Source organism: Ptychodera flava, chromosome 3 (assembly GCF_041260155.1).
Source record: "Ptychodera flava strain L36383 chromosome 3, AS_Pfla_20210202, whole genome shotgun sequence".
NCBI classification, from domain to species: domain Eukaryota; kingdom Metazoa; phylum Hemichordata; class Enteropneusta; family Ptychoderidae; genus Ptychodera; species Ptychodera flava.
Window position 1 is genome coordinate 48,814,695 of NC_091930.1, and position 17,768 is coordinate 48,832,462.

A 17,768-nucleotide genomic window follows, 5' to 3' on the forward strand; every position below is an offset into this window, starting at 1 on the left:
TCATGTTGAAATTTGATTGAATGTTGAATGGAAGTCAATTGTCAACATTGGACATTCTGCAGAAATATCAAAATATCTCTTCAAAATAAAACATGAAAATTTCAACTGATGACTTTAATATTATGATTTTCAAATTCTTCACATCAAGAGGTAAAATTCTAACCCCAACATGGCCAGGAAAATATGAACATTTCTCAGAAAAATGAAATTATTTGTATTCTCTGTGTCAAAACAATTGCATCAAAACAAAACTGATCACAATTTCTCTACAGTTTCAAATATTCACTTTAAAAAATTACAAATTTTCAACTGATGACTTAAATATTATGATTTTCAAATTCTTCACATCAAGAGGTAAAATTCTAACCCCAACATGGCCAGGAAAATATGAACATTTCTCAGAAAAATGAAATTATTTGTATCCTCTGTGTCAAAACAATTGCATCAAAACAAACCTGATCACAATTTCTTCACATTTTACAAAAAGTTGACTCTGAAAATAATACAAAATTTCAACCAATGACTTTAATTTTTACATTATTGGATTCCTTACATCAAGATGAGAAATTCTAACCCCAACATGACTAGGAAATTATGAATAGTTTCTGAGAAAAATGAAATTATTGACATTGTTCATGGCATCAAAACACAGCAGATTACAATTTCTTCACATTTTACAGAAAATTCACTCTGAAAAAAATACAAAATTTCATCCAAGGGTTTCAATTCCACTTGGAGTCATTTCCTGACATCATAACGAGAAATTCTAACCCAAACTTGGCTGAGAAAATATTGAGTTTTGATGAGAAAATCAGGAAAATTGTGTCAGTCATGGTGATGATGTGTTTGTATGTTGTTCAGTTGTACAATTGTATGAGCTGCAATGTTTGCATTGACTGTCTTCTCAGATTTCTTACTTGTAAATGACCTTGACAGTGTTATCACTGAGATCTGAATAAACTATTCTACCGTCTGTAAACACTGCAATGTAGTAAGGGATTCCACCTACAGTTACAGTTTCCTGGTATTCACCCTGTCTATCAAATTTCACTATATTCATAAAATCTGCCACATAAATATTGTCTGCATTGTCAACTGTAACTCCACATGGATCCACTAAGTGATTACTTCCAAATTGATTCAATATTTCAAGATTACTGTCCAAAACATAGATACACTTTACATCACCACGACATGACACTGTGAGTTGATATTTGCTATTCATGGTCAGAGAGTAGGGCTTACTGAGTTGTCGACTTGAAATAATGTCTCCATCTCCATTACATTTGATTACACAGTCTGCATCGTAGTCTGCTATGAAACATTTCTGTCTTTATCAACAAATACACCAATGGGGTGTTTCAGTTTACCCATTCCTATTATTTGTTTCACTTCACTCTTTGCATCACTCACTACAATGCATTTGTTAATGAAATCCGCTGTGTAATAGTCACCATTGTCTGCCATTGCTGTGTCTTGTGGTCTGAAAACGCTTGGTAAGCCATGAACTGTGACAGATGTTAGAATCTGTGCAGTGTCTGCTGTTACTGTCTTCACACTGCCAGGCTGCTCTATACGTCCATTGTCACAGACAAGTACATGTCCATTCTGGTTTATTGTCAATCCATATGGGTCAAAGACTTCACCTGATGATTCCTTGCCATCTCTGGACAATAAAACCCTGACAGTGTTGGACAGTGGTGTACCTGTAGGTGTAAGGTAACAATTTGCAAATGTAGGTCAAAGGTCACCAGCTGATAAAACAATAGAACTGCCATTGAAACATGGTTTTTTGACATGGAGGTGACAATTTCTTGAAAAAATCTCATCAAGGAAAATATTAAAATGCTAAAAATTTTCCTCATTTGCATAATTAATTATATTACCCCTGTAAACAAACCTTTCAGGCTCGTCAACATATTTTTTCAATTTCAGCTGTTTGTAAATGTCAGTACATGTAGTTGTTCAATTGAGTAATGACAATGATTTTTGACATTCTTAAGATTTGGATAATAATTAAAATTGCTGTGGTCAAGTAATTTGCATAATTAATGAATTTAGGTAATTAGGCTGTATCTCTATAACAGATTGGTGTAATATGCTACAATTTTGTGGAATTGTGACTGAAGTCATGGCAGTGTTATTGTGTTTTTGTTCAGTGAATTTTATCTCTGTAGTAATTACCAATTTGCATAATTAACGAACTTCAGTAATTAGGTTGTAACTTGATAATACTTTGGCATAATAAACTACAATTTCATGGAATTGTTGCTTACATCATTGTACTTTCATTGCATTTTGTCGAGTAACTTTTATTTTAACAATAATTACTAATTTGCATAATTAATGAATTAACATTATAAGGCTGTATCTCAATTCTGGTTTTTGTAATAAGTTACAACTTTGTGGAATAGTTGCTGCAGCCATGGTAGTGTTATTTCATCTTGTCAGGTGAATTTTAGCTCTCCAGTAATTACTAATTTGCATAATTAATGAATTTAGGTAATTAGGCTGTATCTCCATAACAGATTGGTGTAATATGCTACAATTTTGTGGAATTGTTACTGAAGTCATGGCAGTGTCATGTTGTTTCTGTTCAGTGAATTTTATCTCTTTAGTAATTACCAATTTGCATAATTAACAAACTTGGGTAATTAGGTTGTAACTTGATAATACTTTGGTGTAATACGCTACAATTTCATGGAATTGTTGCTGACATCATTGTACATTCATTGCATTTTGTCTGGTAACTTTTATTTCTACAATAATTACTAATTTGCATAATTTAGGTAATTAGGCTGTATCTCAATAATGGTTCAGTGTAATATCCTAGAACTTTGTGCAATTTTCACTGAAGTCATGGCCATGTCATTGCCTTTTGTCTTGTAAATTTTATCTCTTTGGTAATTGCTAATTTGCATAACTGTAACTCAGTAACAGTTTGATATAATATGCTACAGTTTTGTGGAATTGTTGCTGAAGCTATTGCCATGCCATTGTGTTTTGTCCTGTTAATTATATCTCTGTAGTAGATACTAATTTGTATAATTAATAAATTTACATAATTAAGCACTATCTAGGGAATTGTTCACTTCAATGTAATATTCTGTAAATTTGTCAAAGTTTGTTGCCGTAGTGTTGTCTTCGTCTACTTTATTTCATATCAAGTTAATTACTTAGGTAATGATGTCAAGCTTTTTATCCAGTGTCTGTCTGTTGTTTGTTTTTATTTATTTCTCTTTTGTAGATTCTCGTTTGTGCATCTAAGTGTTCTCAGTCACCATTTCAATTGCCGAGTGTTTGATTGATGGATTGATTAATTGATTATTTAGTTACTTATTTGCATAATTAATGAATTTAGCTAATTAGGCGATAACTCAAGAGTTTTGTTTTTATGTACACTACAAATTCATGAATTCCTTGTTCATGTCATAGCAGGATTATTGTGTTTGTCCTGATGATGAACTTTATGTCTGTACTAATTACTAATTTGCATAATTAATATTTAGGTATCTGGACATTATCGATGGTTTGATGAAGGATATGAACCACAAGAGAATTGTTTTGACTGTCCAGTTAATTTTAGCTCATTTGATTTTACTTTCCTGCATACTTTATAAAGTTTAGTAGGAGGCATGTATTGAAAGAATTGTGGACAATTGAATTCAATTCATTGATATAAATGTGGCTAGTGTTAACACGCTGAAAACTGGTCCATTTATAAATTTTCAACCTTTGACCTTTATTTCCCTGTATTTCCAACTCTACCATAAGAAGTGGAGTTGGATTCAAACTATGTAAAGTGAATGCTAATCAGCTAAATATACTTTTTGAGTGAAACAAGAGGACATGAGATGACATGGAATGTCAAAACCCTGAAAAAGTGTACAGCTGTTGTCACTTGAACTTCCTAATATTTTTAGTGTTTCATGTACTTTGATGTTTTGTTTTATGTGCCTTCACATATTTTACACAACAGTCTGACATCACTGCACTGTGATCAAACTGATAAACACAGCAATCATCAAGGGGACTGCTTTTCACTCTAAAACAGAAACAGCTCACTGAAAAATGATATGAGTCCAGTAACACACAAAGGTACCTAGATAGTAAAAATTATCAGTTTTGTGATTGTGATATATTATGTAGGGCTTTATCAGCTTTCATTGGATGTGCTTCTCTGTTAGGGCCCCCTATCTTGGCAAAAATATTCTTCAAAGTTGGCTCCCTGAGTAAAACCTTGAGAATGACCAATGTTCCCTACATCAAAAGTGAAGATGAAATTAACCCCACATGCAATTAGTAAGCTGTGTCAATATCAGTGATGACTTGGAATACCTTTGACATATAGATTTCTTTTTTCCCCATGTTTTGCAGTACAATAGTCAACTTGCGTATTCTCTCATTGGGATTTTCCATTGTCATTACAAAGGTACAGGACTATTTTCAGTGACTAGTGGAAGGGGTGTACATAACTCTTCACTTTGAAAAATCTTACTAATTTACTTGTTAATTTATATCAGTTATGAGCAAAGGGGAATGGAGAATTCATAATTACATTGCTGAGTCATGTGAACATGGTATCAATACTGTCTACATCAAGAATACGTTAAATTCCTGGCAGTGTGTAATATACTTCCTGAAATTTGCACATGATGCACATACCATTTTCTTTGCAACATTCCTTATTTTTAACCAAAATGCTATCACCATTGATTAAAACTTATCCAATGGCTTTCATATGTTGTATATATGTTAAACTTGCTTCTGTATTGACCAAAAAGGAGCATGCTGTAATTGAAATTGTCAATCTTTTGGATCATAGAATATATTGATTCTGGCCTGATATGCTTTGAAGTTTTGAAATGTTCGAAGGTTGTATTTTCCTTGAGCCATCGTAAAAGTATAATAAACCTGCAAGCTGTTTTCTCCATTTGCTATGTAAAAATTTAAAGAAAACTGAAAAGCTTGTATGTATACTGCAAATTTATACATTATGCAAATTGATACATTTACAGCAACCAAACAAATCATGAAAGTGGAGCACTATTGCCACATCGAAGTCTTATTTGGTAATTATCGGTGTAGAAGATTGTCCTTCTTCTGTTTCTTGTGTTGATATTCAGGGCTTGCAATTAACTTTTTCCCTGGTAGTCCATTTGGGCTACTATTTTCTGAAGTTGGTAGCCCAGTGACAATAGCTGTTAGCCCATGCGTATTTTAGTTTAGGGTTATTGTTTTTCATTAACCAGACAAGAAAAAGCACTTTTTCAAGATTCTGCCCATGACGTGAATTTTCTAGTCACTTGATGTGAATACTTGCACACCTAATACCCAAAGGAAACAGGTATAAAGCCCCTGAAAAATGTTTCTGGTCCTTAACATTCAGCAAAAGTGATGCGGTGAGGCGGTTTTCTTTTCTTTTTTTTTATTCTTAACTATGCTGGTTTGGCACTATTGATGCAACGGTTATTGTCTTTTATCACTGGCTGCATACTTCTTCTGGCTTCTATTTAGCATTTTGTGACATGCAAACAGGGATATCAAGGATAGCTATATTGATGAGTACGTAACCCAAAAACGCCATGAAGCGCAGGTTCTGAAATGACGCACTCGGTGACCAGACACAATCTTTTTTTGCCTTGTGGACAACAGTGATACTCAAAATTTTAGTGACCTATTGACAACTTGTTGCACGCAGAGTTGTATGCAAATTTTGACAGTCTTCATGACAACGACCACGACCTCAGCACGTACAGACATACTGTAGCAGGGCTGAAAGTAGATCATGGGCTTTCTGTAGGGAAGGGGCATATTATCTGTGATTGATACATTATGATCTAAACGTAATGAAAATGCCTTTTCATTGGCCATCATTTCCTGTGCCTGTCATCCAAGTACATCAGTTGAGATATTGAAACTTGGTTGCAAAGTTTCACTGCACGGTTGTCTTTGTAATTTGCATAACAGAGTCATAGTCTGGCCTTGGTAGACCGTGTGGGCTACCATTTCATGGATTTTGGTAGCCCCAGGGAAAAGTTGGTAGTCTGTGGATGCGGAGCTACCGCTAATTTTGAGCCCTGCTATTTGAGTCTTTACAAAAAATGATACTGTGCATAATTACAAAGGTTGTTGCTCTCTTCAACTGATGGAGGCTTTATCCCTTTACCTGCCAAACAGTATCACTTGCCCATCAGCCAATTCAGTGAAAAGTGGTATTGAGACAAAACCATACGTATTTCCACCCAGTCGGCTTGGTCTGTTCCAACAGCTTTAGTCCATAAAAATCATGTTTACAGTATCTGTGATTTCATTGGCCTTCAAATGTTCAATTTTTTGTTAAAATGCACCAAATGGGACATGTTTTGCTTCAATGATTTTAACAAACTTGACCTGATGGTGAAATATGAACTTGGCAGGATAAGGGTTAATATTGTTATGTACTAGATGCAGACCACTGCACTCAAGTAACTATTGGACAGTGGAATTGTACTTGGACTGTGAGGGCAGTATTGATGATGGTGACAACAGAATGAATCACAGCTGTCACAGTTTGAAGCTGATGGTGATGGATATTGTGATTGACTTGTAATGATGAATCTGCAGTGGAATTCTACTTGGACTGTGAGGGCAGTATTGATGATGGTGACCACAGAATGAATCACAGCTGTCACAGTTTGAAACTGATGGTGATGGATATTCTGATTAACTTGTAATGATAAACTGAAGTGGAATTCTACTTGGACTGTGAGGGCAGTATTGATGATGGTGACAACAGAATGAATCACAGCTGTTACAGTTTGAAACAGATGGTGATGGATATTGTGATTGACTTGTAATGGTTAATCTGAAGTGGAATTCTACTTGGACTGTGAGGGCAGTATTGATGATGGTGACAACAGAATGAATCACAGCTGTTACAGGTTGAAACTGATGGTGATGGATATTCTGATTGACTTGTAATGGTGAATCTGCAGTGGAATTCTACTTGGACTGTGGGGGCAGTATTGATGATGGTGACAACAGAATGAATCACAGCTGTCACAGTTTGAAACTGATGGTGATGGATATTCTGATGGACTTGTAATGATGAATCTGCAGTGGAATTCTACTTGGACTGCGAGGGCAGTATTGATGATGGTGACAACAGAATGAATCACAGCTGTTACAGGTTGAAACTGATGGTGATGGATATTCTGATTAACTTGTAATGATAAATCTGAAGTTGAATTCTACTTGGACTGTGAGGGCAGTGTTGATCATGGTGCCAACAGAATGAATCACAGCTGTTACAGTTTGAAACTGATGGTGATTGATATTCTGATTGACTTGTAATGATGAATCTGCAGTGGAATTCTACTTGGACTGTGAGGGCAGTATTGATGATGGTGACAACAGAATGAATCACAGCTGTCACAGTTTGAAACTGATGGTGATGGATATTCTGATTGACTTGTAATGATGAATCTGCAGTGGAATTTTATTTGGTCGACTGTGAGGGCAGTATTGATGATGGTGACAACAGAATGAATCACAGCTGTTACAGTTTGAAACTGATGGTGATGGATATTGTGATTGACTTGTAATGCTGAATCTGCAGTTGAACTCTGAGGGCCTACATAATGAGTGGCAGTCCCCGTACCTAAATAATGAATAACAGCTAGCTGCCAGTTTAAAAACTTATGGTGATTCTCATGGATATTTTGGACAACTTTCGACATTGAATCTGTTGAAACTCTCACATACTCTGATGATATCACTGATGACAGTGACAACAGAATGAATGACAGTTGTCAGGTTGACACTGATAGTGATGGATAATGTGATGAAGACACTCACCACCACAGACATGCCATTCTTGTTTGCTGTATAATAACTGATAGCTGACATTGACCAAAACCACACAGCTCTGCTTTCGATTACATGGTAACATGTGGTTCATTTCTTTTCACTTTAGAGAGTTCAGAATTTACTTTAGGGGAACTGGAAGATTTTCTATTTTCCTGGTGACTTTTGTCCACCCCCCCCCCCATAAAGTATGGAGAATTCCATGGTTCCCTCATATTTCATATATATAATATATATATATATATATATATATATATATATATATATATATATATATATATATATATATATATATATATATATATATATATATATATACCAAAACTTGTTTGTATCTTCTCAGAGGGGTAAAGTGCTCGATGCAGGGATACAGAGCAATATTACAATAAATATGAGAACACATCAAGTATGTTTGGTACCTATTACTCGAGTTTCACGCATACACGCGATCGTCAGATAGGTAGATTTTATTGTGTGAAATTTGCTTCAGGTGCTTACATATAAGTGTCAGGTTGGGTCAAACCATTTGGTGTTGTGGGTTGGATTGAAATTTGACAAGTAAAATTTGTTTTCGTGTCGGCACTTGGAGACCAACTCCGAACGCTTGTTTAAAAGGCTAGATTTATCTGCATTGATTATGAATAGCTTCTCTGTAAGGCAAAGGTTGCATTTCTTTGACACATTTGAGTAACTGCTTGCTTTTGATAGGATTGACCATGATATGTTAAATGGTTTGTCCTGAGATTTCAAGTGACAGACATATTTTGACAATTCTGTGCTGTTGGCGTATGCCTTACTTCGGAAAGATTGGACATGATTTGCATAGCGTGTTTTAAATGTGTTGTCAGTTAGACCGATGTAATGTTTCGCCTCATTGGCATCGTTGTAACAGTAGCTTTATAGATTATAGATTTAGACTGGCAAGCCCCCTGGAGTGGGCAATTGGTCTTGATGCGGCACTTACATACGTCAGTGAGTTTTCTATCATTGCGCTGGGTGACCCGTTTGTTGTGTGATTTTATAATGCTGCCCATGTTGTGCATGCAACTGTAGCTTAATTTGAGTGTATTTCTGTTAAGAACTTTATGTAATTTACAATCCGACACGTATATGTAAGCACCTGAAGCAAATTTCACACAATAAAATCTACCTATCTGACGATCGCGTGTATGCGTGAAACTCGAGTAATAGGTACCAAACATACTTGATGTGTTCTCATATTTATTGTATATATTTATATATATATATATATATATATATATATATATATATATATATATATATATATATATATATATATATATATATATTCATTCCATGGCCCCCTCCCAATATTATTGGACAGGAAACAAAACATGTCAATTTGTTTTTTTTGGCCTTTTCTTCCATCCGTCACTGAGAAATCTTTGATCATGCAAATCAGAACGAATGGGATTCTAAAGTATTAGTATCATTACACAATGTGTGAGCCTACCAACAGTTCTCCTTGATTCATACACACTGAGATCACTTCTTGATCTACAGCAAATTGCTTGTGTACATATGATGTTATGGTGAATATTTCAACAATCTTACACCGTAGTATTGATGCAGATGGTCTTCTGGATGCACATACAGAATTATTTGAAACTCAAACCATTTTCCACGTAGGAGCTAGCAAATTTGTACATTTTTCAGCAGATATTTTTTGACAGCCATGCATAATTTTGTAGACCAGGACTTCCTGGCAAACATTTAATTGATGTTTTTTCCTTAGCCCCCCCTAAAAGTTTGTGGTATTTTTGTCTCCCCTCCCCCCTAATTTTTCTTTGGGGAAATGGGTGGGCCCCCCCCCCTTGAAAATCCTCCTGGCCTCCCTTAAGTAATAAGTAAATTCTGAACATTCCCTTAAAGAGACACTGTATATCATCATAGAATTTAAAGAAAATGAACGCATACAGATTAGAAATTATGTGACTTGTACAGGACATTGTGATCACACAGTGATAGTTATTTGAAAGTTAGTGTGTGCCAGATGGACTGTCATTGTAGTACATTTCCTTTCCTAATTTTGGTATTTCCTTTCTTTGTTTTCTGCTCAATTTTACTGGGTCAAAGTTTCTTACACGATTTCATTATGAAACACATTTCTCATATTTGTAATGTTTTATGAGGCAGTTGTCTACATATGGTTTTGGCCTCCCATTGATTTCTTTATTGTGAGTCATGAAAATGGTGATGAAATTCAAATAAGAATCTTTTAAGAACAGCTTTCTTTCAGACTCTCTCTTAATGCAATAAATTTCACTAAACATAATAACATTTTGAAATGGTCATTTTGACTTGCTGATCTTTTTCTTAGTTCATATTTGTTCAATGTTTTTATGTGTTAGTCATGACACTGTTACCATTCAGAAATGTTAATTCCAATTTTTCCATTAAAGTCTCTTCAAAGCATGACTCATGTATGGATTATGTATGGACTCAGTATTCATAACATTGGTTCTGTGTACCGGTATAGATTGGTGTAATCTACAGCTTCAGCTTCACACAGAGCTGTTACAAATTCCTGTCAATGTTTGTTGAATATAAGGCTGTAATACGGAGCTAAATGTTGGTGTTTTTTACTGAATGAATTGTCTTGCATGTACAATAAAGAACCAATTGAGAGTTGTATTCATGTGTCATGTTTGTCAATAAAGAAAGGTGTTTGCTTGCTTATTTTTGTTTGTTTTTGTTTGTTTAAAAGTATCGTCAAAATATTATTAACAAGTATAGGATAAAGCCCGAGTACGAGGGCTCTTCTGGTATATAAAGTCCAGCCCAACGATAAAATGTCGAGGCCGCAGGCCAAGACATTTTATCGTAGGGTTGGACTTTATATACCAGAAGAGCCCGAGTACGAGGGTTTTATCCGACTTAAAAAACTATCGCCCCTAACTGATATATTTTCGTTTTCAATGTGTTTACGTCAACCGTCCCCTTTGTCAATGTACATGTTTAGGATATGAATTAAAACTTTGTTTGTGAAATAGCCTTCCAATGTAATGGAACATCCTATAAATGCCCTAGGGCACAGCAGATTTTGTGTTGCAGCTGGTTTCCGCTATGTTACCAAAATTGAATATTAAAATGTACCAGATGTCTACAGAATATGACATGTTCACTTGTGATTGGACAGTACTTTACTATGGCGCTGTCATTCGTTTTTGGAATTTGGTGACCAAGGCTTTATGAGTAAATAAAACACCCGGAATTGAGCACTCTGATTGGTCAATCAACAGTAGATAGTTTTGAAGTTTCATATACAATCCATTATATGAAACAAAGCATACCCGGCCTTTGCCATGAGGAGTAAGTACTCACTTGTGTCCACCACTCTCTCTGAATACTAACCTCTGAGTATTCAGAGAGAGAGTAGTGGACACTCATGAGTGCTTACTCCTTGCCTCAATTGCAGGGTATGCCTTATTTCATTTATGTGGGATTGTATTAGAAACTTCTTGAAGTATCAATTATTGACTATACTTGTAAACAAACAAATAAACAAACAAGGAGCCTGAGTTCCATACGGTGCAACTCTGTGTCCAACACTGAATACAATCTGTGGATAGAGTTAGTTTACAGTGATATGCAGAAATGCCAAGCTTTTGTCAACAATACAGTCACATATTTTATGATCTAAGAACATAGACAATTGGTTAGGGGAGATAGGGTACCGTATTGCACATTATATTACAGTGCCCTGCCCGTCGCATTTTTGATTGGTCGAGCTGAACCACATGACTGACCACAAATACACAGTAATGGTTTGTTTACTTGCCTGGGAACATGGATATCAAGATTAACAACTTAAAGTATCGTAACTTTACAGCTGAAACGTAAATTATAATCAATCACAAAATATAATGGAGCACTCATGGGCCAAGTTGAGATACTTTTTTTCTGAAAACGTCTCCGGCTTTGCCAAATTTTTACTTCGCGCGTGACGGTGCATTATTTATTACTCAGTTCTGGGGCCCAGTTGTCGTTCGCTTGTGAAATTTTTGCAAATTTTAATGTTTTTTGGGGGTTCGTTGACATTATAATGGAAATAACAGACTCCATCCTGACCAGTAATGTTTATTTATGGCCGCGGCTCAAGGAGAGTCAAAATTAACAGGCTCAGCAAGCCTTGCTCGTTTTTGGTTTTCCTCTCACCCTTGCCCATAAATAAACATTAATGGTCAGCGTGTCGCCAGTTATTTCTCCGGTATTCGAAATCTCATGTTTCATAAGAATTGTATAATTGCATCATTAGTGAAATCAGATAGAAAAAATAGAGACTAGTTTTAAATTTATGTATTTTGTGTATATGTATTTATGTGTGTATGTATGTATGTATGTATGTATGTATATATCTATGGATAGATGCACACATATGTATGTATGTATGTATGTACATATATATGTATATATGTATGTATGTATGTAAGCATGTATGTGTGTTTGTATGTTTATTTGTGTATGTTTATGTATGTATGTATGTATGTATGTATGTATATATGTATCTATGTAGATATGTATCTATGTATATGTGTATGTGTATGTATGTATGTATGTATGTATTTATATATGTATGCATGTATGTATGTATGTATGTGAGTGTGTATGTATGTATATACATATGTATGTATGTATGTTTGTATGTATGTATGTATGTATGTATGTATGTATGTATGTATGTATGTATGTACCGTATATATGTATGTATGTATGTATGTAAGTATGTATGTATATATGGAAACAAGGCTCGAACTTACTTTTTTCCAAGGTAGTCCACTTGGGCTACCATCTTTTGAAGTTGGTAGGCCAGTGATAATGGCTGGTAGCCCATGCATATTTTATAAAACGATATTTTTTCCATTCAGTAGACAAGAAAAAGGTTATTTATCAATATTCTGTCCACGAAGTGAATATTTTAGTCATTTGATGTGAATACTTGCACAACTATAATACCCAGGGGAAATAGGTGTAATGGACAACAGTGATCCTCAAAAGTTTGCCGAACTCTTGGTTTCATTCTCAGAGTTGTATGCATATTTTAATAGTTGTCATGACAACGACCGCAACCTTCTTAGCACATGCATGAGACATACTGTAGCATGGCTAAAATCAGGTGCAGCCAACGAACAATGCACTTTTAAAGGGGTCCTTACTATGATAAGATATATTGTGTATGACAAGCAATGTGAACTGACTAATTTTAAGTCAAGAGGGTAATTGATTAGCTGTTCATAATTTGCCCTCCCACTAAAAATTTGTCGACCTACCCTCCCGCACTCAAACTTCAGTTTTACCCACTCCCCACTTATTTTTGCCTGTTTCCCCTCCCCACTGTGAATTTTTGAAGCTCCCCTGCCCTGTGGCGAAAAAACTTGCCGATTTCCCCTGCCCTGGAAATAATTCCCCTCAAAATTTTGTCATTCCATTTCCCCTGCAGACATGAAAAGTTATAAGTACTTGTCCTGTGTCCCAATCCCCAGAAACACCATGGCTCAACTTCCCCTGTCCCTGTTTTAGAAGTAGCTTTCCCTCTCCTCGTTTTTCGCCAAGCCCTGTCCCCAGGACAACCAACCAGTATCTGCCCTGCCCTACAAAAAAACTAAAATTTGCTCCCCTGCCACTTAAAAACATGTCCCCTGCCCGAGCAAAATTAGAATTTCCCCTGCCCTCAAAAATTGCTCCTGGAACAGCTTTTTCGATGAATAGCTCCGTTGGCTGCACCTGTAAAAATACACCATGGACTAGGGAGGAGGTATGATATCCGTGTAATTGTGATAGATACATTATGAACAAAGTGCAGTTAAAATGTGTTTTCATTGGCTATCATTTCCTGTGCCTGTCATCCAAGTACATTGTTGCGAAGTTCCACCGCATGTCGTCTTTGTAATTTGCATAACAAAGTCATAGTCTGGCTTTTCTATGTCGAGCTGGGTTTGACTGCATTTGACGGACCGGACATGGCACGCGAAGTACTTACTGAACTTTATGTCCAAGGCTTTGGTAGTCCATATGGGCTACCGTTTCATGGACTTTGGTAGCCCCAGGCAAAAGTTTGTAGTCTGTGGACGCGGGACTACCGCTACCTTCCAGCCCTGGTATGTATGTATGTATGTATGTAAGTATGCATGCATACAAACATGCGTGCGTGGATAAATGTCTTTCTGTATTTCTATGCTTTTTTGTTTACTGCAGAGAATCATTAAATGTTTCACTGATATTTTGAATGGAGAATTATCTCTCAACATAAGTGGAGTTAGGCCGTGTGAACAGGTTAATTTAAAATGTGAAGTTTAAAAAGATTTTGGAAGAATAATTTATCTGACTTTTATCTTTAGTTTGCAATTATCTTTCAGTGTAATTTTTCTTTTCCCTTTTTAGTCCAAATGGAGGAAGTCTAGGGAACTTATGGTTTGGGAACCATCCATCTGTGTGTCTGTCCATCCATGCAGATATCTCAAGACATGCCTGAGCCAATTCCTTTCAACTTGGTATAAGGACAATAAACTATGGCATACATATGGCTGTCCATTATTTTAGGTGTGGCAAGCACAATTAGTGCTAATTTGGATAAATAGTGATTTTAGAAAAAAGATAGTCCTGTGTTATTATTAGAATTGAAGCACTTAAAAATTAAAATAACTACATTTTTATGTGTATCCTAGATATCCTTCTTCTACTAAATACAAAATCCAAGCTGCTCAGAGTGCTGAATGTAGTGATTCTCTGATACACAGAGTTGCTAGTTGTTTTTAAACGTGCTTTTTTTAAAGTTGCAGTAATCACACCGAAATACATTGAAATGATACAATGATATCGGCATTTGTATTGTATAAAACAGACTTATTTGTTTCATTGTTGAGATCATATGTTTAACACAACGAGCCAACGAGGAAATATCAATATATCTAGGATAAACTGAAGACCAAGTGGATGGTTACAAACAGCTTAATGACTCCATTAACCGATAATTTATTTGCCACTTCGATACATCTCCGTAGAACATTTTTACAGTATTTCCCAATTGAAGAGTCAGAGCGAGGTACAATAGTTCCAACATTCCAAATGTTTCATTGCTACATGTATCTACCTACCTCTTTCGACCTGCCTCAACTGATGATAGACTTCCTTCTGTTCATCAGGAATGTCAGCGTCATCAACGATTGCCTGGATACGCTCCTGTAGATCCTCTTGTTTTGCAGTCAGAATGGCCTTGGCGTTGGTCTTCCCTGACTTTGTCCGAACCAACTCTCTGAATCGCTCCATTATGTCTTGTTTCCCTTTGGTAGGAATGTCAAAGTCATGAACGATGTTCTCAACATACTCCATGAGTACATCGCCCTCTATCACCAGCTTTTGATCTGGCTTGCCAGTCTTGTCTGGACGCAAAGGCAGGAACTTCTGGAAAGCCATCAACAATTCTTGCTGTATTCCTAAAGGAATATCTACTTCATCGATTATGGCTCCTGTGTTCCGGACGAACTCTCGTCGATCAAAAACCAATTCAGAATGAGAGGCATTCAGCTGTTGTAATTCAGTCTTAACCTTGATCCATTCATTCATAAGTTCATCAAGTTCAGTTTGTCTATCTCTCTCCTGCTCCACTGACATTGCTCTTAGGATATCTCTGTCTGTAGCTTTTCGCCTTGTTGTATGTTGCCTCATTGTAACATCTACCTGTTCTCTTAGAATGTCCGATTTGATTTCTTCATTCATCTCTTCGATGACTTCAATAGGCATATGGTATATGTCGTTACCTGAATACAGACGTAAATTACAATCGTAAACGATAACTACATTCGTACTGTGTCATAATGAAATATTAATATCTCCAAAGTCAAAAGAGGGGATCGCAAGGAGTAATCACATTACTGGACATTTTCTAATCTCGTTTTTGAATATCAGAGAAGAATTGGCAAGGCTAAATTACGGACAAAAGTAAGACTGGACACAATAATTTTTGTTGACCAAGTGATACGTGGTTTCGATTAATAATAATAATCCAATTCAGATCGGTCATAAGTATATTCTAGATGTCACAAGTATTTAAGGCACATCATCTTAAGTTTTACACATACAGTAAATCACTAGAGTCCATACATATATGCACCAGCATACTTAAACAATAACACTTATCTGCAGATCAAACTACAAAACAACATTTAAACAAATTTACACAAATGCCCTGGGCGCAGTAGAGGAGGAAGACACGACCTATCTTTCAACCGAATCATTCATCTACATCACAAATGTTTTAACGTCTGTCCAATACTTATGATACATAATCGCAATATGAATATACCTTCCAATTCCTCCTGACATTGCAGATACTCTTCATAATCTATCGATGTTCCTAAGGACAGATAGAGGGCTCCAATTTCATCCAGCAGACTCTCAGACAGGAATGTACTCTTCACCATCCTGTGAAGACTTCCACTTGAATAGTCATCCATCAACGACTCCAGGGCGTCCAATGACTGGCAATCCATGATATAGGAAATGCTGCTTTTACCTATATGTTGCAACCTCATATCGTAATGGCGTTGATCTAGTTGTTTCCCAACCAGTACAGCATTTTCTTTTGTTTGTTTGTTGGAGTAGAAGGCAGCATCAACTTCCCTCACACTTTTACCTCTCTTCGGAATGATACCGTCTGATTCCACTTTTATTTCAACTTCACCTGCAGTGATCAATACATACATTAATTTTGTTTTGGTATTTTGATAACCAGAAATATTTTATAACCAGAAATATTCGTTTAATGAAGTAAGAAATGATTGAAATGTTTAATCCAGCAACATAAAAATCAATATATTACTTTAACTTCAAAGTATTAATATCTGTCACTTAAGTTCCGTGCATGTCGAATTCTTCAGACTGACTTTCTCCTACATATTTACTCTCATTTATATGGATGTAATGTACCATTTTACTGTGGTCTTAGGTTGTGTTTACATTTGATAAATATTGAATGCTGATAAATCAACGCTGTTCAAGAAACGCTCTGAGTTGGTTTCAAAGTGTCACCACCAAACAAATATTGTCTATCGATCTACTTACCTTTCCGTCGTATTCTTCCAGTACTTGAATTCTTATCACTGGTACTCTCGGCCATGTCTTCATCGCTACCTGGTTGCTCAGCTGCTGAATAAAGCAGTAGGAATACGTTACAGAACATTGGCGTTTTACATCACATATATATCTTACAGATAAAATCTATCCTAAGCAGCTGAATATTAATGGCAATATTATGAACAATTGAAATCAAATATTATCATCAGTATAAATGCCATGTGATTATATTTCGTTGTAAGATTTGTTACAACGCAGAACGAAATATTCGTTGCCGTCATCCAATACAGTTATATCAATTAAGTAAAAGAGTGGCATTAGCTAGATGTTGCCGAGACCATTTCTTATGCCCTGAACGAGAATCAACAGATATATCCATTTCAGAAATAGAATATGGCATTTACAGCGCTGTTTAGAGTTACCTTTATTGACTTCATCCTCTTCCTTTTTTGTTTTATCCTTTCTGTCGGATACCCTCGACTTGTCGACATCAGCTGCAGTCTTACCGGCTTTGCCTAAAGACAGAGTTAAGTTCAAATGTCATGATATATGATATTTAGGTATGATTACAGTAATGCAGGCATGACTTTGGACAAAAGAAATAACGAAATTGTGTATTGACGACATGTTCTTATTATTCTTCGACAGCGACCCAGGATTTTTGTCATTAAATTAGAAAAAAACCAAAAGTTTTGAATGTGCACGAGGTAACTTGTTCTCTTGATAATAATAAGAGGGAAGTTTTTCTTGTATTTATTAATATCTATTTATTAGTAAAGTCCACATACTGTGTAAATATAAACGAAATATTCGTTCGAGTGAGTCCA

At 35.8% G+C, this 17,768-nt stretch overlaps 1 protein-coding gene across 1 annotated transcript; it reads right to left on the reverse strand.

Moving 5' to 3' along the window:
* Positions 1-16,571, reverse strand: LOC139129360 (uncharacterized). The gene is made up of 3 exons (XM_070694994.1): positions 16,172-16,571; positions 14,964-15,626; positions 1-1,706 (listed from the first exon to the last, which is right to left on the reverse strand). The coding sequence occupies exons 1-3, from the start codon at positions 16,569-16,571 to the stop codon at positions 1,315-1,317; spliced, it is 1,455 nt and encodes a 484-aa protein (XP_070551095.1). The 3' UTR covers positions 1-1,314.
* Between the last annotated feature and the right edge of the window lie 1,197 nt (positions 16,572-17,768).